The sequence below is a fragment of the Amphiura filiformis genome, chromosome 18 (assembly GCF_039555335.1).
Source record: "Amphiura filiformis chromosome 18, Afil_fr2py, whole genome shotgun sequence".
Taxonomy (NCBI): Eukaryota; Metazoa; Echinodermata; class Ophiuroidea; order Amphilepidida; family Amphiuridae; genus Amphiura; species Amphiura filiformis.
Window position 1 is genome coordinate 47,636,988 of NC_092645.1, and position 27,002 is coordinate 47,663,989.

The 27,002-nt window shown below is 35.8% G+C and overlaps 2 protein-coding genes across 2 annotated transcripts in view; one reads left to right on the forward strand and one right to left on the reverse strand.

Annotated features, from left to right (window-relative positions):
- Positions 1–27,002, forward strand: part of LOC140139194 (uncharacterized) — an 893,593-nt gene that overhangs the window by 112,445 nt on the left and 754,146 nt on the right. The gene's annotated exons all lie outside the window — the stretch shown is intronic.
- Positions 1,967–25,978, reverse strand: LOC140139617 (annexin A4-like). The gene is made up of 12 exons (XM_072161320.1): positions 25,865–25,978; positions 17,409–17,484; positions 16,263–16,357; positions 14,753–14,866; positions 13,778–13,834; positions 11,296–11,329; positions 10,604–10,683; positions 8,982–9,050; positions 6,705–6,806; positions 6,139–6,263; positions 4,531–4,642; positions 1,967–2,387 (listed from the first exon to the last, which is right to left on the reverse strand). Exons 1-12 carry the CDS (start codon positions 25,973–25,975, stop codon positions 2,268–2,270), a joined length of 1,095 nt encoding a protein of 364 aa, XP_072017421.1. The 5' UTR covers positions 25,976–25,978; the 3' UTR covers positions 1,967–2,267.

Sequence of the window (27,002 nt, forward strand, 5' to 3'; positions counted from 1 at the left end):
TATTCTCAGATGATGATGATGGTGATGATGATGACAACTACTTCCAACATACATGTATGATACAATGTGGTTAATGTTAGTATTGCAAACAAAGGCACCGCATCGTGGTATAGCAAGATGAATTTTGTGTAATTAAAGAATATACACCTATCCGACTTCGCCATTACTGCGGTGTCCCCGATGTAAAACTGCGGTGTCCCGAGATCGGGGGTTCTATCCATTATTTATTGTGTGCTATACAGAATTGTACCCGGGAATTGTACACAACAGTGATATTCAATACACAATCATGAGTATTGAATTACGAATTAAATATCCCGCTCTGGTACATCTGTGTTGCCGTCAATAGAGGGCCAAATACAGTAAACGCTTCTCGGATTGGTGTATACTGCAAGCAACATATAGATATATATTTATAATGGTGATTATAGCTGACAGCCATGCTATATGGCTGCCAAATAGGTACATATACCTACTTAAAAGTATAATTTTAATGGTACTATGGGTGCATAGGATGTTGGTTATTTTAGAATTTCTGTCGCTTTAAGTTTCAAGTTGCAATACGTGCATAATTTAAGTCAATAAGCCAATATACCAAAATGGCCGCCATTTTGAAATTCACTCTTGCTGCCAATTTGGTTCGTATGCCTACCTCTATATAAATTTTAATGGAATATGAGTAATAAGGATATTGACTATTTTACAAAATCCAACGCTTTAAGTTTCGCTTTACAATTACGTGCATGACTTGATTTTATATGTCAAAATACCAAAATGGCGGCCATTTTGAAATTCATTATGGCTGTCAAATCGATCCATCTGAATACCACAATATAAAGATTTATTACTACATCCAGTAATGTACTTCTGAACAAGGTTGTCACCAGTGGAACCCACAATAACGAGTGAAAAATGGATGAAATCAGTAGATGAATGGGTATTTTTTCAGCTTTTGGCGGCCATTTTGATTACGTCACAGTTGGACCCCTCGCTCAAGTTCAATTTTTCTAAACTTTTGATATGTTATTTGTTAGACCTCATACTGCAAGAAAATACCAAAAAACCTTCTGTTGCAATTTTTTTGGGGTCATGTGGTAGCTGTGTCATATTTTGACCCTACTAAAATGGGTCTAATTAAACATAAACAGGTTGTGATGTGAAGGATATGTTTATAAGTCGACTGCAAAATATGCTATAGCTATTTAATTTCTGGATGTTGTTTTGACTGTGTTCATTCAGTTTTTATTCTTATACGATACATATTATACAATTAAAAATACGAAGATTTAAAAAAGACCTATCGTAAGAAGAAGTAGCATTAACTTAAAGGAAGAGTTTCATTATATTTTTATAATTTATATGATTAACTAGACTGAGCTTGATTGCACTTTGGGACATACATCACTTTATGGTTTCTGAACTAAACCGGGGGAAATGCTTTTAAATATATATCTATATTATAATTAGTTATAATTCATTTTCTTTTTTACTAGGCCTATGCATACGGCAATTGTAAACATTACTTAAAAATATGTTTTCCCTTCACAATTAATATAGCAACGTGCTTGTTTGAACAATGTTGACGATACATGTATCTAATGTTCAATATAAACACGATAAATAGCATTTTTATATTTGAACCATTGTAAAATATTTAAGAACTTCTGGATTTTGCGAATTCGATTGAACATTTTCCCATTTTGTTTCCGCATATATGAATTTGAATTTCCAAATAGGCTCTGAATTCAAGGCCACGTGAATTTGGCTGCACAAATTGCGAAATTTGCTGCACAATGTGCGAAATTGGGTGCACTATTTAGAATTTTGAATGCGTATTAAATGAAATAGATTGCACATTTGCTAAATTGAAATCGAGAATGTAAGCGTTCATTCAATTTCGCGCGAAAAGGAATGACACTTATACTAAACTGAACGACCAAAGTTTGAAATTGGACGGGAAAACCTATATTATTAAACATAGGAAATTATAAGAACATGCACATGCAACCATGGGCGTCAATCTGGGGTGGGTGGGCCATTTTTTGTTCATGCATGTGACATAGTAATAATGTCCATGTTATGAATTATGGTGAAACCCATGTGTGCACGGTATATGCCGAAAGGCGGGTTATTTAAACTTTCAGCTCAGAGAATGGATTTTGGTTTTAAACATTACGCATTAAGATCTGTGTATAAAAAAGGAATAGCATCATTGTACATTGCTATGGAAAGACAGTAAAATGTGAGATTCTCTATAATGGACTTATTCAACGAACTAATGCCATAAGAACATTTCTGAAGTCTCCACCGCATTCGCTCTTGATAGCTTCGCCTAGTGGCTTGCCATACTTCACTGCATATGCGGCTTTGATCGCACCAAGATCAACCTGTAAATAATATAAATAGAAATTAAACAAACAATATTATAAACGGAGTTTCGTTGAATCTAAAAGTTCAAAATGAACCTTAAAAGTTCAAAATGAACCTTAAAATTCAAAATGAACTTTTAAAGTTCAAAATGAACCTTAAAAGTTCAAAATGAATCTTAAAAATTCAAAATGAACTTTTAAAAAGTTCAAAATTAACGTTTAATTTCAAAAGTAGAAAGTGAAATTGAACACAATATCATAAAACGTATATTATATTCAGCTTCAAATATAAATGTAGGTGTTCAGGAGGTGAAGTGTGTTATGCATGTTGAAGTGCGAGTGAAGTTTTACAATTTTGACCTAAACTGCAACCTAATCTCAACTCATCCCCATTGGTCAAAAAGTTGAGATCCACTTATCTCGTTTTCTCAGGTTTAAGATCACAAGTTGAACGTTTGAAGTCGAAAGTTGGAAATTAAGTTCAATACTTTCAAGTTAAGGGGGTACTACACCCCTGGTCAATTTTGTGTCTAATTATGCATTTTTCTCAAAAATTATAGCGCATTGGTGATAAGTATGATATGTATATTATATAGGGGCAAGGACGACAACTACTGCACTAAAAATTCAGCAACTCAAGGCAAGTAGTTATTGATTTATTGATCAAATATTGGTTTTCCTTCATTTTTGACTGTAACTCCACAACTGTTGTCTGTGTTGAAATAAAATTTCCAGTGCAGTAGTTGTAGTCCTTGCCCCTATAATATATACGTACACATCTTACTTGTTACCACTGCGCTATAATTTTTAAGAAAAATGCAAAAATAGGCACAAAATTTAGCAGGGTGTAGTACCCCCTTAAGTACACGTTGAAAGGAAATTATTCTTATTCTCCAACATATATGAGGTCAAGCATTTTAAAAGGCGAAGCGACAGTTAACATAAGAATTACGGCATAGAAATACGCTAGCCGTAATAAGATACACTGTTAGATCGGTTGCGTAAAACTTTACCCATGGCTGCCATGAACAACCCTTTTGTTGGGTTGGAATTCTTTTGTTGAGTAATATTAAATATTTAAGCTTATTCTTGGGTAAAGTTGAGTAATATTAAATATTTAAGCTTATATTCTTGGGTAAAGTTGAGTAATATTAAATATTTAAGCTGATTCTGTAGTCAAGTTTAACCAAGAATAAGCTAAAATGTATTTAATATTAATCTACAAAAGATTGATAATCTACAGAAGAAACATTTTCATATGGCACCCAGGTTTGGGTTAAGTTTTACCCAACCGTTTCAACAGTGAATGTTTTGATCACATTGTTAAAATGTGAAATTGAATTGAAAAGATTAATTCGTCAAAAAGGGGTCTTATTTGACAAATTAAAAGTTAGTCATTGTAAGAAACATTTTATCAATTAAGATGTTTAAAATGTTGCGAATGTGCTTGGGATGTCCAGGAAACAATGTATAGCATTTTAAATTAATTTTCATCATTACAAATATTTTCGAGACTTATAAATATTCGTTTTTAATGACGAATTAATGAATGGCAAATATGTAATATGACAAAATTAATATGTTTAGTGTATGACAATTGAAATTAAATGACGAATTAAATGACTAACTTTTAATTCACAATCCATCATCAATTTTTCATGCACTAAAAATTGTTAACAAATGAGAAATTAAAAACGGTTATACCTCGTCATTAAAAAATAACTATTTGTAAGTCGTAAAAGTATTGGTAAGGATGAAACTTAATTTAAAATGCTATAAATTATTTCCTCAACATCCCAAGCACATTTTTTTTATCTTGAATGATAACATATGTGACTATCCACCACAACTGAGCCCGGATGTCGCCAGTGCCACTATTGAGATATGCTCCATTGAACTTAACAATAAACAATAGGACACAAAGGATTTATTGACTGTTTTATTGATTTTTCACTACTTAAATGTCAAGTACTATAGACATGATATACATCATTTTAAAGCTAATTTCAAGCAGAATATTTTGGTTGAATATCTCAAAATGATGATTTGCGACTTCGGGGCTCAGTTGTGCTGGATGGTCACATATTTTATAAAAAATCCTTTCAGTGTTAACTTTAATATCGATTATATGGGACGAAAAAAAAACTGTTCATATAATTACCTCACTACGAGAAACAATTACTCTTATGAGACGGTCTTCATCGGTTCCCAACCCTTTCATGGCTGAATTCAGAAGATCCGCAAAATGGACGATGGGGCGATGAAAAATGACACTGAAAAGAAGGGAAAATGCGATATTTTTAACATTTGAGCGAACACTGAGCAGAAGCTAACAAATAACAGCGTCCTCACCATATGCATAACCAATAGTAAAGTAGATTATACCGTGGCGCTATATCATGAGAATAGAATTTGCTAATGTTTGAAACAAAACTATGGTACACTGTATTTAGCTCGTGAACTCATTGAGTATCGTTCAGTCTTAATTTTATAGGCATACGTAAAACTGCATACCCGGGCATACATTTAAAGCCATATTATAACATTTCTGTAAAAATAGATTAGTATTTATTTTCCATAAATGTAAGCTTTTACTGTCAGATATGTCCCCATTTAATTTTGAGCCGAACCGGGGGGGCACTTCAATTTGAAATGGATATAGCCTAGGTGTAGGGCTGGCACTTTCGCACCCAGGGGCATTCGGTGAGAGCAAAATGTAAAAAATATGGGGTCATTGGGTAAGAGCATGATTTTTGGCATTCGGTGAGAGCAAAATGTAAAAAATATGGGGTCATTGGGTGAGAACATGACCTTTTTTTAAATGGAATCTTTGAGTGAGAACCGAAACAGCGCCACAGAAACCTTAAAAATCCAATTTCTAGTTCTAATTGGCTTCAAATTTCTTTGTTTTTTCAAAATAAGTAACAAAATCAGTGATAAATAAAAGTTGCTGTTCAAATTGAACTTGTAAGGGTCTTTGGGTGACGGATCAAATGGAAAAATAAGGGGTCTCCGGGTGACAGAGCATGTGTTCGTAAAAAAATATGGGGTCTTTGCGTGACAGTGATGCTGAAAAAGGGGGTCTTAACAGCCCTTACGCGCATACGCGTCACCTCCAAAGTGGGATCCCCCCCCCCCGGGAGCCGAACAAGATAGCAAATTGGAATTTACAACTAGCGCCCATAAATGTTACTCCCGCGGTTGTAATACGGTATGATCCTCGGGGTATGTGTGTATGTGTATCCCGCACGCCGTGTACGTACTGTGCATATGTGTTCGACTAAATGCCGGTTCCATCGTTTTATTCAAAATCTCGAAATTTGGCAAAACTACAGCACCTAAAGCCTTGATTTTTGCAGAGTATCTTTATTGACTAAAGTACATTACAAAAACAAGAATTTAAAATTTTTTGAGGGCGTTCTCCTCAGCAAATGTTATAATAATATGGCTTTAACACGTTTTTACAATAAATTGACTACCGGTACTGTTTTGTCAATAAATTGTTTAACACATCATAATTGTAAATTTGATCATGAGCATCGAATTAATTGTTTCGTTTCATTTTGTTTTTCGTTTCGGGTTTTCTTTTTCTTACAGATTTTCTCAAAATATGAAGAGCTATCTGAAGAACCTCTAAATCAATAATATATTTTTCACAATGATTCCAAATAATTGGTTATGAAAATGTACAATTCAGATATGTGTGATCTTTAGAGAAATTTTGGAACTTGTCTTCTGCAGTCGGCGGTTAATTAACTGTCAATCAGGCTAAATCAAAGTAAATGAGAGATGTTTATCAAAAAAAATCCCGCACTTACAGATGGAGACGTAGGCATCACGAGCATTTCCGGACAGCTCACTCTTAACTGCATCTTCCAGTGAGCGATCGGACACCTACAAACATGATAAAACACAGAAAAATAAACACCGCAGTCAGACAACATCAAGAACAAGCAGTTTTGTTATCTGCTTACCTGGAGGGCGCAATATGAAATATATTAGAATTTTGTCAATGGGGTTAGTTTATTTGGATGGGAACTTATACTATTATTGTAGCCCCCCCCCCCCCAATATGGTAACCATGGTGGTTAAATTCACTCATCAAATGTTTTTACTTCGATCTTTAGATTTTGTTATATCTCCACTTTTGTTTTCATATGCTTTAAGAGCTACTAACAGAGGTTCGTTGCGCCATTATATCATTAAGCATTTTTCAGCGTTAACATGAGCGGTTTTCCAAGTTATCCATGAGTCGCATGAGTCGGTCTCGTTAAAACATCAATTAGGCCTGGATCTATACGGATGCTATGCAATACAGTATCAGGCTATACCTACCCCTGAATATGCATCTACCACAGCTTTGATATGGGAAGGGCTTTTGGAAACCAGAATTCTCTGGAATTCGTCCTCATCTGTTCCAAGCTTGTTCTCACCAGCCTATATGTTGAATTACAAATACATATTTTTACTACTATTACTAGCATGAACTGAATATATATAACTTAAAGTTTAAAATCTTTTTTTGACACTTTTACAATAGTGCATATGGTCTATGTTTAATTGTTTATGTATTTGATTAATAGACGTGTTTCTCATTTGACTATAGTGGTATGTGCCCTGAGTAATTTAATTTAACAATTTATCTCTGTTGACAAAATTTTAGTTATTTCATGAGTGATGACATGTGTGGGGAATCCCCCCGGGGAATCTCTTCTCATTCATCAAGTTGATCAAAACACATTGAATCATATCTATTATGGATTGTTTGAAAAACCTCAGGAAGTGATGCAATGAGAAAGGTTAATGTTTATGAATTAATCTTGGGAATTCCTAGATTGCTCATCTAAGTGCATTACCTAATGTTAATTGGAAATTCCCATTTCCAAAAATAAGCTGAATGGGACAGAATGGTCTATTATTAGATAATTGTGATATAAAAGGTGAAAGCCATTTAGTTTGCTCTCGGCAGAATATGAAGAGAGACTCTCTATGTGTTGGTTGTCGTGCTTCAAAATGATGTATACATTTGAACCAGTGTATATAGCCAATAATGTGCTATTTTAATGCAGCAACAAGTTTCCTGGAGAAAAAGAGTGATTGGTGAAAGAAGCATCGTTTTTGGAGATGTCATCTGTGCAAGGAGTTAAATATTTGGAGGAAGCAGTACCATTTCTGTGTGAGGATTTTAAACGCAAAGGACTATAAATGCAAGTGTATAGTGGACGTCGCTGAACAGTGATTTTCGCAGGACAACCGAATAAGGATATATACACCAGCCGTCCAGAATATTGTAACATACCTCTATGATCACCAAGAAGAAGATTGGCGGCTAAGTAGTAATTAGTTAAAATTGTGAAAGTGTGATTATATTGTTTGTGCACTAATTGGTCGTGTACATGTGTCAATCATATTTTACTTTCAAATAAAGACTTGGATTTTAACTTAATCAAACAGTGTATTATTGGTGTGCATTGGAGTGGCTTTGGGTTAAAGGGGATTTTGACCTTGAGTCATTACGGCTCGTAACAAAATTGGGGGCTCGTCCTGGAAATACACTGTAAAATGGAAGTTGCCATTAATTTACCGAGTCTTAAAAGTGAAAGTACAGTATGGCGTCCAATGCAGAAAAGTTTCTTTAAATTACAAGTTGGGAGAAGTTTGTTGAGTTGAAGAAGCCTGCCTTATTAGCATTTGCAAAATAGTATGACTTGGAGGTAAGGCAATCCAACAGAACACAGATAATCAAAATGCTTTGATCAACGTTTTGGCTGATGACGAAGTATAATTGTTCGAGGAATCCGTTTTGGAAAAGAAAAATGAGGTCCAAATTGAAATAGGTGGGGGAGGCAGTTAAATTGAAAGAGTTGGAAATTGAACAATAGAAATGGACCAAAAGGAAAACTAGAAATGGTCAAATTATAGATATGGAAAGGTAGAAAATGGCAATAGAATATTATTGGTTAAGACATTGAGAAATTAGATTGAAATCAACGGTTGGTGATTAGGCATGTTAGGCGTGAATCAAAAACAAAAATTACGTCTTGTCATTACATACAATGAAATCAATCCAATCGTGTTTCCCTAAATCAAACACTCATGTCTAGACCATGCATTGTCCATCCTATTTAACTTTTGAAACTAAGCTTAACAAAAACAAATAGACTATAACACAATACATGTATTATACAACTCAGTTTTATCTCATTAGGCGCACAGACTGTTTGGCTCCTGTCATTTTGATATTTGCCTAAAAGAAGATACTTGTCCAGAGTCTTTGAGTAGCAACAAAATTACAGTCTGTCCACTCTGAAGTACAAAGTGACAACGCTCGCGTATACATCGCGTAAAAAATGCGCAGTGCCGCGTCTCTGCTGAGGTATGCATGCCTTTAAAGTCGGCACAATGTGTGCGTCCGCGTCGGTACTTTGTACTTCAGAGTAGATTGACTAATTTACGTTGCTGCTCAAAAAGGACTAAAAATGGTAACTTGTAAGCATCTCCACTTAGGTCACCAACTGCGGTGAACACATACTTTATCCTAATAGTTGTAAGATGTGTCAATTCACACTCGTTGTTTCTTCACCGCGTATAGTGAAGAAAATCCATTCTTACCTCAAAGAGTGTCTGTGCATCAGCACTTGCTTTGTCCGAATCAACATCAGTGCTCTCATCACGCGCTCCCTGTAGGGATGTTAAACAATAGAACGTTGTTATATTTCATCGCCCAGGAAACATAATTAAATTTTGAGATAAGACCCTGGACACGGCCGGAGAGTACACAATAGTGTAGAGTTTAAAGTTTGACTTTAAACTACACTGTAAGTCCAAGTGTTTAGGGTATCTGTAACACTTTTTAAACACTGCAAGGTGTTTAAGTTTACATTTACACAGTAAAGGTATAGGACACCCAAACACTTAAACACCAAAGTAAACACAAATTAAACACAAAGTGTAAACACATGAGAGTATTCTAAACATTTCAACATGTAACACTTTTTAAACACTGCAAGGTGTTTAAGTTTACATTTACACAGTAAAGGTATAGGACACCCACACACTTAAAAACCAAAGTAAACAAAAAGTGTAAACACATGAGAGTATTGAGATTCTAAACATTTCAACATGTTTACTTTCATATTGTTTAGAAAGTAACTGCACATGTGTTTACTCTGTAAACATTTGCTGTGTTTACTTTTTAAACAATATGAAAGTAAACATGTTGAAATGTTTAGAATCTATACTCTCATGTGTTTACTCTTTGTGTTTATGTGTTTACTTAGGTGTTTAGGTGTTTGGATGTCCTATACCTTTACTGCGTAAATTAAAAAAATAAACACCTTGCCGTGTTTAAAAAGTGTTACAGAAACCCTAAGCGGTGCGCTGTGTCAAACTATCTTGGCGTTGAATCGGACGATATGCATGGTATCTCTAAAAGAACTGTATAGTCGGGACTTAATTTTAGGAGTAATTAATGCCAAAACCAAACATAACTAAATAAATGATATGCTTGAGGAATAAATCGGCTATCACATATATTTTGAATTTTGACAATTGGCATGCATTCTTGAAATAAAAGAATTTTACGAAACTCCTTTATTTTCAAATCTTCACACGGATCAACCAATGATCTGTATTTTGAGTGGCAATACTGTGCATGGGACCGAGGACGTCTATAATTGTCATCCATTGACAATTGACTCTGTGGAACGGATTGAAAATGAGGCAGTCAGGGGAGGCAGTTTCATAACATTCTTATCAAGAATGATCGTTCTTATCAAGAATGGATCGTTCTATTACCGGAGTGGTGGCCTAGTGGTTAGAGCGTCCGCCTCACGATCGGGAGGTCGCGGGTTCGAATCCCGGCCGGGTCATACCAAAGGCTTTGAAAAAATGGTACCTACTGCCTTCTTGCCAGGCGTTCGGCATTGAAAGAATGGAGTAGGGAAAGTTAAACACATGGCTACCAGTGGACTAACCCCCTGCTGTAGCTTTTCTGCTTGCAGACATGTGGACAAAAAAAGTGAACAAAAAATATGTGATAGCTATTTTTTTCCTTAACCATATCAACTATTTTAGTTCTGGTTGGTGCAGGCATTATAATACGTCAAGTTTCCAACGAATAAAGAATAGCATATAATCATATCAAAATCATTACACACAATAATGAAAAAAGTGCTGCCGGATGTTATAGCCACGTCAGGCAATACATTTTACACATGGCATCATATACATACCGTAGACAGACCAACTAAAAGGCGTTTAAATGTTCCACTCGTTTCACTTGATAAAGCATCTTCTAGATTCTTCTTAAATGCTGCGGAATATTAATTAGCATAGTATTATAAGGTATTTGTTTATAACATAAAGAATTTCACCACATCAAGACCAATCAAAACTTACGTTTCTGGACGATTCATCAGCCACTGCTTGACTTCATCAGCAGCGTTGCTGTTTTGAGGTGTTGTGTGATATTGATCCGGCAACTCTAGGAGTTGGATCGGTCTAGAAGTTTTGTATCACACAGCACTTCAAAACAGCAACACTGCTGATCTGACAATAGTATACAGCCTCGGCTGCTGATTAAGTCATGTTATGGATAGTCTATTATAGACCTGGTGATTTTAAAGGTATTTGTTTAGATATTGAAACATATATACACAAGTATACGTGTTTATTTTTGTTCCTAATCGATGTAGTTATTTTATGTGGGATGTACGGGGGAGTTACTGGTTTTCATGCTGTTGATTTAGTTTCATTTTAATTCATTCACTTGCTGTTGTTGCAATTGTAGTTGTTGTTAATAATATTTGTTGGTTTTATTTTGCGGGCATAAAATTGTGCAGAATGACAGGTATTTTGGATGTGGATGTTGGTGTTAATTTTACTGCTTTCTGAAGGAGCCACGTCAGCAGTATTATATACTTACCAGTCTTGTAAGCAGCCTTGATTGCTTTTATTTGCTGAAATTAATAAAGAATACGTCAAAAGTTAGATGAACCTTAAATATGATATCTTTATTTTTATCTTAGTATTCCAAGTGATGACAACAACCAATTCCCAAATCTTGGTGTATTTTATTGTTATGATCTGTCGCAACTGACAGTGGATTTCAGTAAAAGATGTAAAATGTGGAATTAACAGAAAAAAAATTTGTTTTTTTATCTTTTGACATAGTATGTCAGGCAAAATGCCTTTTATTCACATTAAATACACTATAAATATTATAACAACAAAAGTTATTGCACTGCACATAATCCATATATAATAGTAGATGCTATAAAACAAATTTACATACATGTATATAATAAGAAAATCAAACAAATAATTTAAGCAAAATGACAGAGCCAAGAACAGACACGGAAGTCATCCAAGTAACTGTTCATCTGCGATCAACTAGCTAAAGTCATCGCAGATCAAACCTCTCATACGAAGTTCCTGCCTAAAGAGGAACAGAAGACAAGGATGATCCCCGTATCTGAATTTGCCAATGCACATTTTGCCAACACATATAACATAATTGATATATTTTGACCGATCACTGGTAATGTCATTATGATAATTAAATAAAACATTTTCAACAGAAAGCCTAAAGTTCTTACCAAGCCTTTGTGTAATAACCCTGTTAGCAAATTCCCAAATAGGAGTGGTCTTATTACAATGAAAAAAGAAGTGCTCTGGATGATCAACAGCATTACAGGAATTGCACAAATTTGTATCTTCTTCCCCATTTTACATAATAAAACTTTTGTAGGATAAATGTTATGAATAAGTTTCCAATTAAGTGAAATAAGTCTGGCCTCACTGGTACAACATGGTATTGAACCCCAAATCTTTTCCCAATCAAAATTGTAATTGGGGAATCTTCTACACCAATAGTTCATACAAATTGGTGGAACATAAGTCTTATCAACCATGGCATGTCTAAAAAACTTTGAAGAACAGGCTTCTATAGGGACTGTAAAAAATGTGGTACTACACCCCCTGATACATTTTGTGACTAATTTTGCATTTTTTTTCAAAAAATAACTATACACTGGCAACAAAAGTTATGTATATTATAGGGGCAAGGAATCTAATTACTTCATTAAATTTCAGTGATTCAATACAAGTAGTGGCTCATTATAATATGTTAAGAAATGAGGTACACTCTAGCGGTACCTCTTTTCTTATCATTAATAACCAGTAGCGGCACAAGGATTTTTTCGGGGGGGGGCAAAGTGAATTTCTGGGGATCGACCAATTTTGCGCAAAATTACCGCAAAAAGCGGAAATTAACGTAATTTTGGGGTTTTTGCCTCAAAACTGGGGGGGGGGGGATTGGAGGGGGCATTTGGCGCCACCACTGTAAATAACGTACCGCTTGTCTTGAGTCACTGAAATTCCAGTGTAGTAACTGGATTCCTTGCCCCTATAATATACATAAATTTTGTTACCAGTGTCTTAATATTTTTGAGAAAAATGCAAAAGTAGTATCAAATTTATCAAGGGGTGTATTCCCCCTTAAAGAGAGTCTCGCAGGCAGTGTGTAGCCAGTTCTTCATCCTGCAAGTCTTCGTCGTGTGGTTTGCTGTAGATGTGACAAAAACTGTCACTCTAGAGTCAGGCTTTTGAGCCATATAGAAAGTATTACAAGGAAAAGAAATTAATTTTTTCTTTTGCATAATGCAATCTTTGTCTTTCGAGACTGACGGATGCCAGAGATATTGTGATAATTTAAAAACACGATTTCATATTTTGGCTGAGCCACTTTTATCCCAATTGGGCTTTTTAAGTTGAACCCCTCTTTGGAAGACATAACATTAACAATCCTACAGGGGGTTTAGACTTCAAATGTATAGTTCAAGTAACCTTATTTGGATTTCACACTCCCTGTGTAGCAGATTAAGGTTGTGTCATTCATAGGGGTTGTATGAATTTGAAATTGAATAGCCCAATCCCGGGGGGATCACTCACATAAATGGTTTGTACGCATGCGTGACCAAAAAAACAAGTAAAAGGGGGTGTTTTTTTAGGCAAGGCAAGTTACGCGCGTGACGCGTTTAGGGTCTAAAAAACAGTGATTTTCAAGAATAAGGGTACTTTTCTGAAACTGGACAACTTGTTTAGGGTACCTTTTCAAATTTTTGGTAAATTTTGAGTCCAAAAAGGGTACATTTGTTGCATTTTCACCAGCCAAAAACTCATTAGGGGGTAAATTCTACACTAAATTACCTTATTAAGGGGCTAAATTTGCTGGTAGGGTAAAACTCGTTTAGGGGGTATTTGAAATATGCGTACACTGTCATATTTGAGTGCCCCCCCCGGGAGCCCAATACACCAAATCTAATTAGCCTATTTTCAAGATGGCTGCCCACGTGTTTATAATAACGTGCCATCTTTTATTTAAGATATATCTGGGATACACTCACGTCATTAGTTCTTGTGCAGAGTATTTCCACCAGCACTTTCTCGTCAGTACCTGCACCCTGTGATACCAAATAGAAAATGCAAAACCAGTACTGAAAAATCATGTAGTCTCTTATTAAAGTCGAATCAAATGATTCTAGTATATTTGACTCTACAACTTAATTTCAGAATTTCAGTTGAAATTCAACTTGAATTATTCGTATATTTCGCATTATTCATTCCAATTCAGCAACTTTCAAATGATACTAATGCACAGTATATGGCCCGATTAAAGTAATAGTATGGTAGTCAGGTGATGCAGGTATACCGAGGAGCAGGGACGGCAAACCTGGCATAAGATGACAAGTGGGCATATTATGTTCAGTGATTGCAGTCTCTTTTGGTATAAACTTTGACTATATCAGTTCTCAGGCTGGCCAGACTATTTTGCTACAACTGATATCGCTGCTTTATTCAGACATACTTTCCCTTACATTACCAGTCTATAATACCATCTATGATAATACATAATTTATTAATTCGTTTTATTCATTGATGTTAGCACTGGGTAGTAGCCATTACTGTCAGTAGACAGGAGGTCTAGAAAGTTGACCTCAACGTCGTGGGTGGTCTTCCTGTGCTTTTGAATGTGACAGTAGTAACCTTGGTCAATGTTTAGCCCAAAATTTTGGATTTTTCATATTTTTTTCTAAGTTTGTGAGAGCATAACAAGACTACCCATTAGTTTTGAGTAACCTTGATGAAAATTATAAAAAAGTGCATATTCTTGTGTGTGTGTGTGTACGGTCCATCACCTGTCACTTGGTAGTCTTGTAACATGTGTATTATGGCGCTGCCCATGGCCACTCGATGATTTGTTTAATTCGAATTAATCAATTCGATATTATAGACTGATTACGAAGTTTTGTTGATCCGTCAATTTATATATAATACTAAAGTATCTTGTTTGTCAAGTTTATAAGGACTATGCAACAGACCTTCATGGCGTTCTTAAGACATCTGGCGTCGAATAGGGCTGGTGGATCCATCAAGCCCAGAATTACATTTTCGAAATCTCCTCGCAGCTCACTCTTCAGATCGTCAATCAAATCCTGTAAGCATGGTCGGGAGAGACAAACAATTGGTTAAGAATTAGCAACGAAAATATACGAAGGATACGAAACGATACACAAGACACCTATAAATTATCAAGACACCTATTATCTCCTATACTGATGTTCACCTCATTAAGTTCGGTGGTGACTTCAGCTTTTCCGCGGTTGTGACGCAAGTGTGCCGACAAACCACCGCGCCGTACGCTTTGCGTGATTAAATTTAAGCACGCGATGTTACAGTGCGACCAGCGAGACACCTACTCTACAAAGCTTGAAATATAGTTGAGCATGTTGAGAGTAGTTGATGAAAGTGATCCGATTTTGTGACCTTGGACGTTAAATTCCAATATTAATACTTGACAAAAAGCGATAATCTATAATGAACATGAAATGACGTACCCTTACCAAGCTGAGCCCTGATTCAATGGGCTATTCCAAAAAATAGATGCACACCCCCTGTAGAGGAGTTCGGATGTCCGGACTTTTTATCCAATCGTGACTGTTGGAAATCCTGACTTTTAAAGTGTCCAGAGGTAAGAAAGTCCGGCAGAAAAATAGTTCAAAATCAGAAATTCTCAACTTGAGAGCTAATTTTGGACATTTCCGTGATTTTTCCTTCATTTAAATTGGATTCCCAAGCTTTTTCAAATGACATTGGCAACTGGAATTCCAGTCGTTTTCCAGAAAGCAGACTGGAAAATCCGGATATTTCTTTGATTGAAAATTCACTCCTCTATTATAGCGGGTGTGCACTTATTTTCTGAAATAGCACAATACAATGACAACCTTCTATTTTTTTTTCAATATGATATAATAATTATGTTGTAGTTAATACTGGAATTACAAGTAATGAAAGAATGATACAAATATTACGTTGTTTCGGTAAGCAGTTTTGTTAATCTTTTGGTTCACCTCAAGTTCGGTCGTGACGTATAGTTAGTGCTTATTTCGTTGGACACTGTATTGGATCGCGCGCAATATACGTACAAAAGCAGTTTGTTGGCACGCTTGTGGCGAAACCACAAAAACATTGACATCATTATACCGAACTTGAGGTGGTCTAAGGTGGAAGTTCATGAACGATGGTCAGTGGCGGTGCCAGGATTTTTTTTTTTTTGGGGGGGCATTGAGGGGGCAAAGTGAATTTCAGGGGGGGCAAAATCAACAAATTTTGCGCAAAATTGCCGTAAAAAGTGGAAATTTTCTAATTTTTGGTTTTTACTGGGGGGCAACAGGGGGCAAGAGTTCTGACTGGGTCATTCCTCTCTCCCTCCCATGCACCCCCCGTGGCGCCCCCACTGAAGATGGTTTCATCAAACCGTCTGTAAGGAGTTTCCCCTTAAATAAGATGCGGAAAACGATCATAGATTTAAAGATTGTTCTATTGACATACCCTTCCAAATGCGGTCTTGTACTGCACGCGTATCTCCTGTCTTTGGCCATTGCTTCTATTGCTTAGAACCTCAATAATTTCCTTTTCATCAGTACCTGAAGAAAACAAAATAAATATATCGATTCAGATTACTAAATTGTGTTGGTAAAAATCACAAGGTGTTTTTATTTCTATAATTTTTTTTTCAATACTCAACAAAGTTGCCGAGTAATATCACGCTGAGAAATAACATGGCACTCGATCATGTTGATGAAAAACAGTTCGAGTACTCTACACCCTTAGATCTACGAGTGCTTTTTTGAAACTATTGGGTTCTAGTCCAGAATGTTGCGTTGCTAAAAACTGAATTTGTACGTCGTATTACGCTTAATAAGCGTTTGTTTTTAGTCCCATTGGCGGCATGGATGGTATTGGCGGTTGTTGTTGTTGCTGTGTTAATGTCATTCTTAAGGGTAGACATGGTATTGTCTGTCGAAACAACCAAAAAAAAATCGCGTTTCAATATCTAAATCAATGTGTTATTGAATAATAACACTTTGATGTTTTGCAAAAGTTCATTCTGCAAATCAGATACTTTGAAAACTTTATTATTGTTGTTAATGAGTTATGCACGTTTTACAAAAGCTTTGTTGTTTCAGCCCACTTTACAACATAATTGAAAAACCACAGGACCTACACAATTATATCTGCGATATTTGAATTCTTATACACACTCACTATGAAATGATGAATGCAATTTTTGCCAAAGCTGCTGTGAACTACCAAATCTCAACAGTTTAATAATTATAGTTGCTAACCTTGAAGGAGTATTTCGTGATCCTATCATGCTCTTTTTATGACATTTTCAGTATATAGATATCTACGGAAAATAACTTATTCCCAAAGTTTTAGTTGATTCCGATTTTGCGTTTGCGAGTTATGCATGAGTATGTCTATTTATGCACTAATAGGCCTCTGTTGTCTGGCATACCAGAACGTAATTAAAATTTGACGATACATTTACCAAACTAAATTATTTGCATTTTTTAAAACATTATATAGCCAGAAGTTTCCAGTGTATTAAAATCTGAACTTTTTGAAGAAAAGTGTCGGTGTGGGTGAGGCTGTGGATCATGAAATGCCCCTTTAATTGTCATTGGTACTTACCCATTCCTTTCATTGCTTTTCTAAGGGCCTGAGCATCATTATCCTTGTCGAAATTATCGGCCGGGGTAACGGTAGGCTGAAAAGATAATTAATATCACATGAAATCAAAACAGGAATTCTCTTTCAAAAAGACAACGATGTGAATGTAAGATGCTGTTTCATAATTTCGCATTGACAAGCACCTGGAATGATGGTATTATTTTTTTAATATTATTTTTTTATTTTTGTAGAATAATTGCTTGGGTGAGAAATCCCAGTCGTGGTGGGAAATAAATGTTAAATACCACGAAATACTCAAGAATGATCAGGTTAGAAGCTGAATTGATAATTAAAAATGTGCTAAATTTAATTAATAAGCTTAAAGGTAACAAAAAGCCAACTTCCACAACAATCAAACAATCTGTATTAAGATGACGTTGAAATGACCATGAGGATGTTTGCTGCAGCTTTATAGTGATCATCCACCATGTCTCCTGGCAATCCAAGCTCATATGACCTTGATATGGCCGTGATTTTTCTTTACTTTGAAAATTTGACAATCCAATAATATATACTCGGTTGATCTTGGCATGACCTTGTACCATATCAGTGCTCAATTGTGATCACATCCACCAAGTTCCACGACAATCTGACAGTCTGTACTTAGTTGACTTCGGATGAACGTGGCCTGACCTTGAACATCTGTCATGTCCATGACAATCTAACAGACAATTAGGCTAACAGAACAGTATTGCATTGATGATCTATATAATTTTAACATCACTGGATCTTCTTCATATGCATCAACTATAATACCAGTTGGGATAGCATCTCTCGCTTTGCGTCAGATGGCGTTTGGAGCGCTGCTGTGGTCCACACAAGTAGGCCAACGCAATATTGATCTCGCTCGATCAGATGCCAAGTGAATGGGGGTGTACTTGCATTCCTTGAAACCATCTTCGCGTCATTTAATAGTCCAATTTGTTGATGGACGTCCCGTAGGCGTTATTTCTTTCTGCAACCATAATGGGCCGCAATGCGATAACACGTAGTACATACATGTAATTATAGGCCTATGAGGCGGGCTATGAGGCTAGACATAACACGAGTTTATTACCATTATTATTTCCTCTTACTTAATAAAATAAAAAGAAATTGATAGAATTAAAATTCTACAAAGGTTTACAAGGGGTTCGAACCCACAACCTATGTATCCATAGTCTAATGCCTACACGACTGTGCCATGATTCGTTGTGCCAGAAAGGTGTTTGTTTATGATACTTATTGATTACGGAATAAAGTGCATACACACAATATACTATTACTAGTATATGAGTACTAATAAATACGAATATAATCCTAACCCTAACCCTAACCTCTAACTCTAACCCTAACCCTAACCCTAACCCTAACCCTAACCCTAACCCTAAACCTAACCCTAACCCTAACCCTAACCCATAACCCTAACCCTAACCCTAACCCTAACCATAAGACCCTAACCCTAACCCCTAACCCTGACAATAATGAACCTTGCCTCGGACGATGCGGTTAGTGATATATTGCGGCCCATTATGGTTGCAGAAAGAAATTAAGCGTCCCGTAGCACGTCAACGTTCCATATATTCTTGCAAAAGTTCAGTAAATAGATGCATTTGTATGATTGTAGATAAATATTTCAAACTGTTTAGCTTGACAAATCCATTAAATGAGTACTCACGACTTTAGCTTTCGCCATCAGGGCTGATGGCTTGATCACAAGTGAATTGGTCCACTGCTTTTCCCGCGAAACGGCTTGTTGACATTTCCCGGAAGTGAAGATGTTTTTGTTTTGAGCAGTGGACCGTACACGTGATCGAGAGATACGAGAGATTCGAAGGGGGCCAAAGCAATCAACCGCGACGAAGGTCTCGTAGCTCTCGATCACGTGTACGATGCACTGCTCAAAACGAAAACATCTTCACTTCCGGAAAATGTCAACAAGCCGTTTCGCGGGAAAAGCAGTGGACCAATTCACTTGTGATCAAGCCATCAGCCCTAATGGCGAAAGCTAAAGTCGTGAGTACTCATTTAATGGATTTGACAAGCTAAAAAGTTTGAATTATTTTCTCGCAAAAGTTGTTTTCTACTCCTCCATGTTTGCTGACAACATTGCTAAAGTACTAAAGTTGCTAAACTTCCTCTTTATTATGATTTTTCTGATTGTCAATCTTGCCTAAGATCCATGAACTTTCTATGGCACTTGCATGGGCATCCTGTAATACCACATCTAAAAAAATCAACTCTTTTCCTGCAGTCATTCTTGGCCAGCACAAGACTCACATCCGTATTAAATAACTTAATTAGATAGCGGAAGTGGTCTTTGGTTATACTTTTCTCACTAGACATGAGTAAAAAATTAAAAAAAACCAAAAAAAAAACCGTTCCCCTATCACTAAAAAGTGTTGCTCAGATAGTGTTGATATATTAACGCTTGTTTTAGAGTGTATACATGTATGCCTATTTTAATCTGACGGACAGGCGAGGCCTGACGGCGTGATTATAGTCCTTCTAGACTAACTTCTTCCCCTTGTTTGCCAAATATAACATTTTAGCAAACAAGGACACCTATAAATTAGAATTGGGAGTTTTTATGTATAAGTACAGTATTAATGAATTACCGAGCTTATTTGACAGTTTATCCTACCATCTAATATTCATGACCAGCAAACGCTAAACGCTAAACTATAACTTAACTAAGAATAGCAGGGTTTTCACCGATCACGCTGTCCGTACATATATATATTATGGAACTCATTGCAAAAATCTTTAAGAGCGTCTTATTCAGTGAAACATTTCCGGAACGTGTAAAAAAGACACTTAATTTCAAAATATGATTAATTGACAAGCATTGTAGTTTTTTTTTTGTTCTTGTTTGTTTGTTTGTTTGTTAATTTTTATTATTTGCTGTTGCGTTTTCTGTTTGGTAACTTTTCTATTAAAGGGATGGCTATACCTCTGGCCTTTCGGCCATCTCCTCCATGATTCTTTGATGGTATTTTGATATAATGATATTTTAGTGCGTATTTTATATTTTTATGTGAATTGTGGAAATGAATAAATGAATGAATGAATGAATGACTACTTCAGACTGCCAAATGTATAGTCTCTCATGTATGACAATTTGACCCTATTCGGCACACTCTAGGATTGACAAAGGTCTCACTGCTGAGTTAGTTCCAGTAACTGTAACTCAGGTCCGTAGATGTCATTATGTTTATGATAAAGACTGAAGTCTTGCTGGCAGGACTAACTGCTGAGTACGTTGCTTTTATTCCCTAGTGTTCCCTTATGTTACGGTGTGTTAAAAGCCCCCCCCACACAAAATCGCAAAAATATTTTTAAAAGTAGTATATACATTTTTGTTTTATTAGTGAGATTCGCGTTATTATTAAGTTATTATTGATTAGAGTAGCCTATATTAATTTGCTTAATAATATTTTGCTATTGAATATTAATTATTGTGGAATTTAACTTGGTTTTAGCATGTTTATAGCACATCCAGCACACCTTCTACATTAAGTCAAATAAGATCCAGCTTTTGTATTATATTGTAAAAATGTTTCCAAACTTTAACCAAATGCATAATGAAACTACATGGCGTCAAGCCCAGCATTAAATGTGACATCTTACCGTTTGTGAAGCCATGGTTGCTTGTTTGCGTGTATAGTCCGAAGTCCGCACGTTCAGATAGGCAAATGGAACGATAATATCGAACGTTTTGTGGTTTTATCGTCATGATCGTGAATAGAGGTCTTGCATGTGACGTATCATCCCGTAAATATAGCGGACTACTCAAATGCATTCAACAAAGCATGATTGCAATCTACCGTGACAGTTCGTCTCACACACATAACCCTGCACTACGGTCAAATAGGTTGATTACAACATTTGATTGAATGGACTGTACTCCGCCATAACTACGGTGAAGGACACCGGTTCAAATCCTTTGTTTGGAGCTAATCAATAATTGCATGCAGGGCCTCTATAGCAGTCCCAGAACAACGCCAAATATGGATTAAAAGACCTTTGACCTTGGATGTACAACAGCATGTTATGATCTAATGGGAAACTGTGCACATCAACAAACACCATTTCTATCAAAAAGGCAACGTCTGATATAATTTGAAACCACATAAATTACTAGAGTTGGTTCTTCTCTTGGATTTGGACCAAGCTTTAGAATATCGAATGTTGCGTTTTGAAATAAAACAAACCAGAAATTTATCACCCATTGTAAAGATATGATACATGTACCGAATACATGTACATACATTGGCTGACCTTGTGGATTTCCTGGCCCATCCATGCTAACCACATAAGGAGATTATACGATTAACCTAGTGCAGCTATTGTCATAGCAGGGTATTATTATGTAATACTCCTGATCCATATTTGGCGTTCTCTTGGACTGTATAGGGACACCTAAACTAATTTGCAAAACCGGATTACAAATTTTATTTATGAGTGTGTTTTAATGATTTTATGGCTACATGATCGGTCACGTGATTCGCTAAATCCCGGGGTAACCGCTTACACAAAACATTATCCACTTGCGTTTTTCTCTTAATATAAGTTATAATACGCATCTAGTTTGTTGCCGGTTTCGCTCTTGTTCACTCATAGAAATAAAGTGCAACTTAGAACATCTTTTGACCCGTATTGGTATACAACACCCTAAGCAATGTTTAAGTCCTATAAAGAACCTTGAAAATTTCTATAAATAACTTACATATTTATCAGGCCAATAAACTTTCAAATGAATTTATTCAGGGACTCATCACAAAGTTAAGACTAGTAAAAAAGGAGTGTTTCTTGGCTAAAGGTTCCCCACTTTCCTGACTAAATAACTTTTTTTGGTTCTACACGAAACCCTTTGGGTTCTTGGCTAGATAAAGAACTTTTTTTGGTCCTACAAAGAACCCAATGGTTTTGCATGGGGTTCTTTGTAGAACCAAAAAAGTTCTTTAGCCAAGAAAATTGTTATCTGCAGAACCTTAAGCGTAAAGAACTTTTAAGGAAGCCTTAATAGCCCCAAAGGTTCTATGCCCGGGTTCTAATTATGTAGAAAAGAATAAAGATGCTTTAGCCAAGAAAATGGCTTTATAGAATGGTTCTCACTGCGTTTAACTTTTCTTTACAGATTTATTTTTGAAAATGTTTAAATTGCTTTATTTTTGTTAAAATAATTTAATCAATAACTAAATGCTTGCAGATAGTACAGTTTTACTGGGTATCGTGAATATTGCACAACATGCCCAGACACATGCTCAGAATAGCCCTCGTATATTGGCCCTTTTCTACAGGTTGTTAACTTTGATCAGGTCATAACTTATTGGTTCAAGTCGTATTAATTGGTTCATAGGTTAAAATCAAATAAGTCGTATGCACATTGTTTGTATTTTGTAATCGTATACAAGGTTATTATCAAACTGTTCATCTTATTTCCACGTTAAGATGCATCCATTGCTTAAAATAGGATGTAATTACGAATTACCCTTAAACGTATAGTCTAGTCTAAATCTGGCACAAATTTCACTAACATTTGTGTGTCTGATGAACCCTTTGATGTATGTCAGGGAGCTCAAATAGGACCAATATATTTATCCTGAGCAAGCAGTTGGACAACCACATCTTGAAAACATTTTTATTGACATTATCTAAAGCTACAATGATGCTTACTAAACGTTTGGCTTCAGTTTTTAACCGTTTCCGATGTACCAAATCTGTATTCACTTTAACCAACATAACTTAAGAACCAAAAATCACATTTTCGTCGTTTAAGTTTTATTTTGTATCCTAGATTTAAGAGCTTTTAAGAGTATTATCATGGGTAATTTCAATTGGCTAGCACGTATATAAGATAACAAAGATGTGATGATGGATGAAGAACTTTTTGAACGACCCTCGTATTTTGGCACTCGGGATTGACATCACTTGTTCAATAAATATTATGCAATCGGTGTGTTAAATTAAAATAATAATTGCAAAGCCAATAGTGAATCAAAGTAAATAAGGACACCGCGATAACAAAACAAAACTGATAATTATTACGTTCGTGTTTGCTCAATCCAGACATGCAAGAGATAAGCAATGTTTTGGAAGAGGCGTGTAAACATGATAGGTGGGGCAGGGAGTACCCGCCACACCGACATCGCCTGGCTAATAATTACTTGGTGCATCAGAGATACTAAAATCAATACCCGGGATCGATACACGTGAATGTGCTATGCACAAGTTTGATATGAGAAGAAAATCTTTGGATACCGGGATAGAAAATGATGAATATCTCCCGTAAATGATTTCGTCTAAAGAAACCAGATGTGGTTCCTTGCACTTGAATATATGTTTTGAATAGATATGATAGTCGTTAGCTAGCGTCTTGAGAAAGAAGCTTGCGTCTTGAACTCAAGAACTGACAATAATTCTGATTATATATAAAAACGTGCCGACTATATAGCGCGCAGTGTATAGGCCAATCGTGGAGGTAGTCTAAAAGCAGATGACATATGGCGTACCATGGTCACTCACACACTAGCGACCCATTATGCGACTCAAAACTATTAAACATGTCGGAACAAAATGGCCATGCATGGCGGTGAATTCAACCTACCATGGCGATTTTTGCCATGAAGATATCGGGGCGATGACACTGTGCCCGGGGAGTACGAAACCTAACCATAGCTGTAGGCATATTGGCCTATATAGAGGCCTATATAGAGGCCTATATTACAGGCATATATTATATAGGGCAAAGGCCTACATTGATTATACATAGCCTATACTTTAATATATAGACCTAATTAATTCGTATTTTCATATATTACCAGGTGAGCAGTAGGTAAAAATAATTTTTGCTTTTTTATACGCTGGCGAAGTTACGTAATAAATCGGATTAACTGCCATAGCAATAGGTGAAAACAATTTTGAATATACCGCGCCGCACTACAAGCAGGTTGCACTCATCACCTATGTATGTCTATAATCATAGATTGAATACAATACCGGTCTTTTCAAAGATACTTATCTTACAGGTGCAAGTGATCAACATGATATGGTTCAATGCAGAGGTACCGCGTAACGTATCAGTGCAGCGCGGTATTTTCAAAAATTGTTTTCACCTATTGCTATGGTAGTTAATCCGATTATTACGTAACTTCGCCAGCGTATAGGCTGCACTCATCACAGATTTAGTATGATGCCGCTCTTTTCGAAGACACTAATCCCCTAATCGTACATGCGCGTGTGTGTATGGACTCTGCATTATGTGAAATATCCATAGAATTACGATCTAGTGCTGGGCAATGCATTCGAAAATTGTTTTATTCGCTATATGGTACTATCTTGTTCCACGACTACTTTTACAGCGAATATACTCCAAAAATACGAACACAATTTTGCATCGAATACCGTAACGTTGAATGAATGCAGCGGGTCTTACTCAATATAGCTTGAATTAGTTTCAGTTTCGTTATTTGGTCTAGTGACTTGGTTGTAAAGCTCTGATTAAAACATTTCATGCAAAATTATCTTAAAAACAGAATGCGTAAAATGTTAAGGTAAAATTCATAATTTTTTTAAATTAAAAGGTACCTTAAAAAGGTAAACTACCTTAAAAAGGTAAATTTACCTTAAGATTTACAATTTAAAATTTAAAATTTACCTTAAAAAGGTAAATGTACCTTAAAAAATTTCACAATTTTAAGGTATAATTCATAATTTTAAAGTAAAAGTCATAATTTTAAGGTGAAATTCATAATTTTAATGTAAAATTCATAATTTTGGGGTATAACTCAAAATGTAAGGTAAATATAGGCCTACTATTCATGTCAAAATAATACATTTCAAAAGCTAACCCTCCCGCACCCACCTACTTCAGCGATTTGCGTCACGTAGCAGAACATTTTGGGCCCTCAATTAATATTCAAAAAGTTCCGGAGCCTCTGCCTTAAGGGGTATTCAGACTTTTTATTGTACGTACAATATTGTATGCAACATATCTACGTTGTTTAATCTATTGCCATTCTATTTCCAGTAATGTTTAAGTTCTAACGAATGTTTGATGACATAAAATCGATAATATATTTCTACTAGATATTACATGTAACATATTATCGACTTTTCGTCATCAAACATTCGTTAGAACTTAAACATTACTGGAAATAGAATGGCAATAGATTAAATAACGTAGATATGTTGCATACAATATTGTACGTACAATACTCGGAGTCTGTGGAGCGCTTTAGACACCATAATAATGAGTGCGGGGGTGCACATTTTTGTAATAACTCAGCATGCAATATGTATGATATAGTTATGTACCTGAAAGAACAATTATTTCTATCTTTAGCAAGGCAATCGCGAAAGCATAATAATTAGTACACAACATGTACAAAATCAATAGTATGTAAAATTAAGTAGGCCTAGGCCTATATAATTACCGTGTTAGTGTTAGAAGCCATGGTTGCTGTTAAAGTTCCAAGTTGAATGAAAGCCCGCCCAGGAATGAAAGCGGAACGGTGACAGAGTGCCGTAATAAGCTTATTACGCATGCTACATATTTTACTAATTTGCGCCACTTCATAAAAAAAATGCAAAATATATACACTCTAAAAACAATTGTTAATAAAACACTATTTGAGCAACACTTTTTTTGCAGCAGTGCTGCATTAATTCTGAATTGGCTGGGTGTTACTATACTGAAATTTTCGAATGTGAAAGGCATTTTGTACCACTGAAGTTTTTCGTACACATCGATAGCTTTATTAATATAAAGATTGACTTTTGTAGAATTTTGGTTGTGTATCCATTGATTTTATATGCGATTTCATTGAAAGAAGTGTTTTTTAATGCAATGATTTTCAACAACACACTCAACCTGGGCTCCTTGCATGAGGAATATTAGCTACAAGCATTAGCTGAGCATGCGTCCTGTCAATTTCTACTCTCACACCCCTGATTTAGCATAGGGATTGGGCTCGTTTGCATATGCATGAGTTCGTTGAGTTGGTCGTAGCGTCCTTGGAGATAGTACATTTCTAGTAAAATGGTATAGATGAGTTTATAGTCAAAATGCGTGATGTATTTTAACAGTTTAAACGTAGGCCTATGTTTTTGTAAATGTGCATAATTTCCAATCACGTCGCAGATGGCAACTATCACAGCACAAGTAATAATTTATCCTAGTGTATTGCCCCGGTAGAATACCTTGCATATGCCATAGACAAATTTTGATAACTTGGTTGGTAGACAGAGATGACGTCAGTGGTACTGATTTTGGTTTAGATCTGAAACCATATTATACCTCAGGTTTAGATTGAGAAAGTATAGGCCTACATATCAAGTAATTATCTGGTGGGAATTGTTTTATTGTTGTATTAATTGTGGTATACTGAACCCGACAACCACATTTGAAGAAAATAATTATAACTATGATTAATTTTATCATGGGCTATATTTTTGCCGGCGGAGGAATATGGATTTAGCCTGGGGAGTTAGCTTTCAAAAACTGTATCACGTGTCATTACATGTGGATGGGATGGGTGAAGTTTCGTGTTACCAAAGTATGGTGTGTTACCA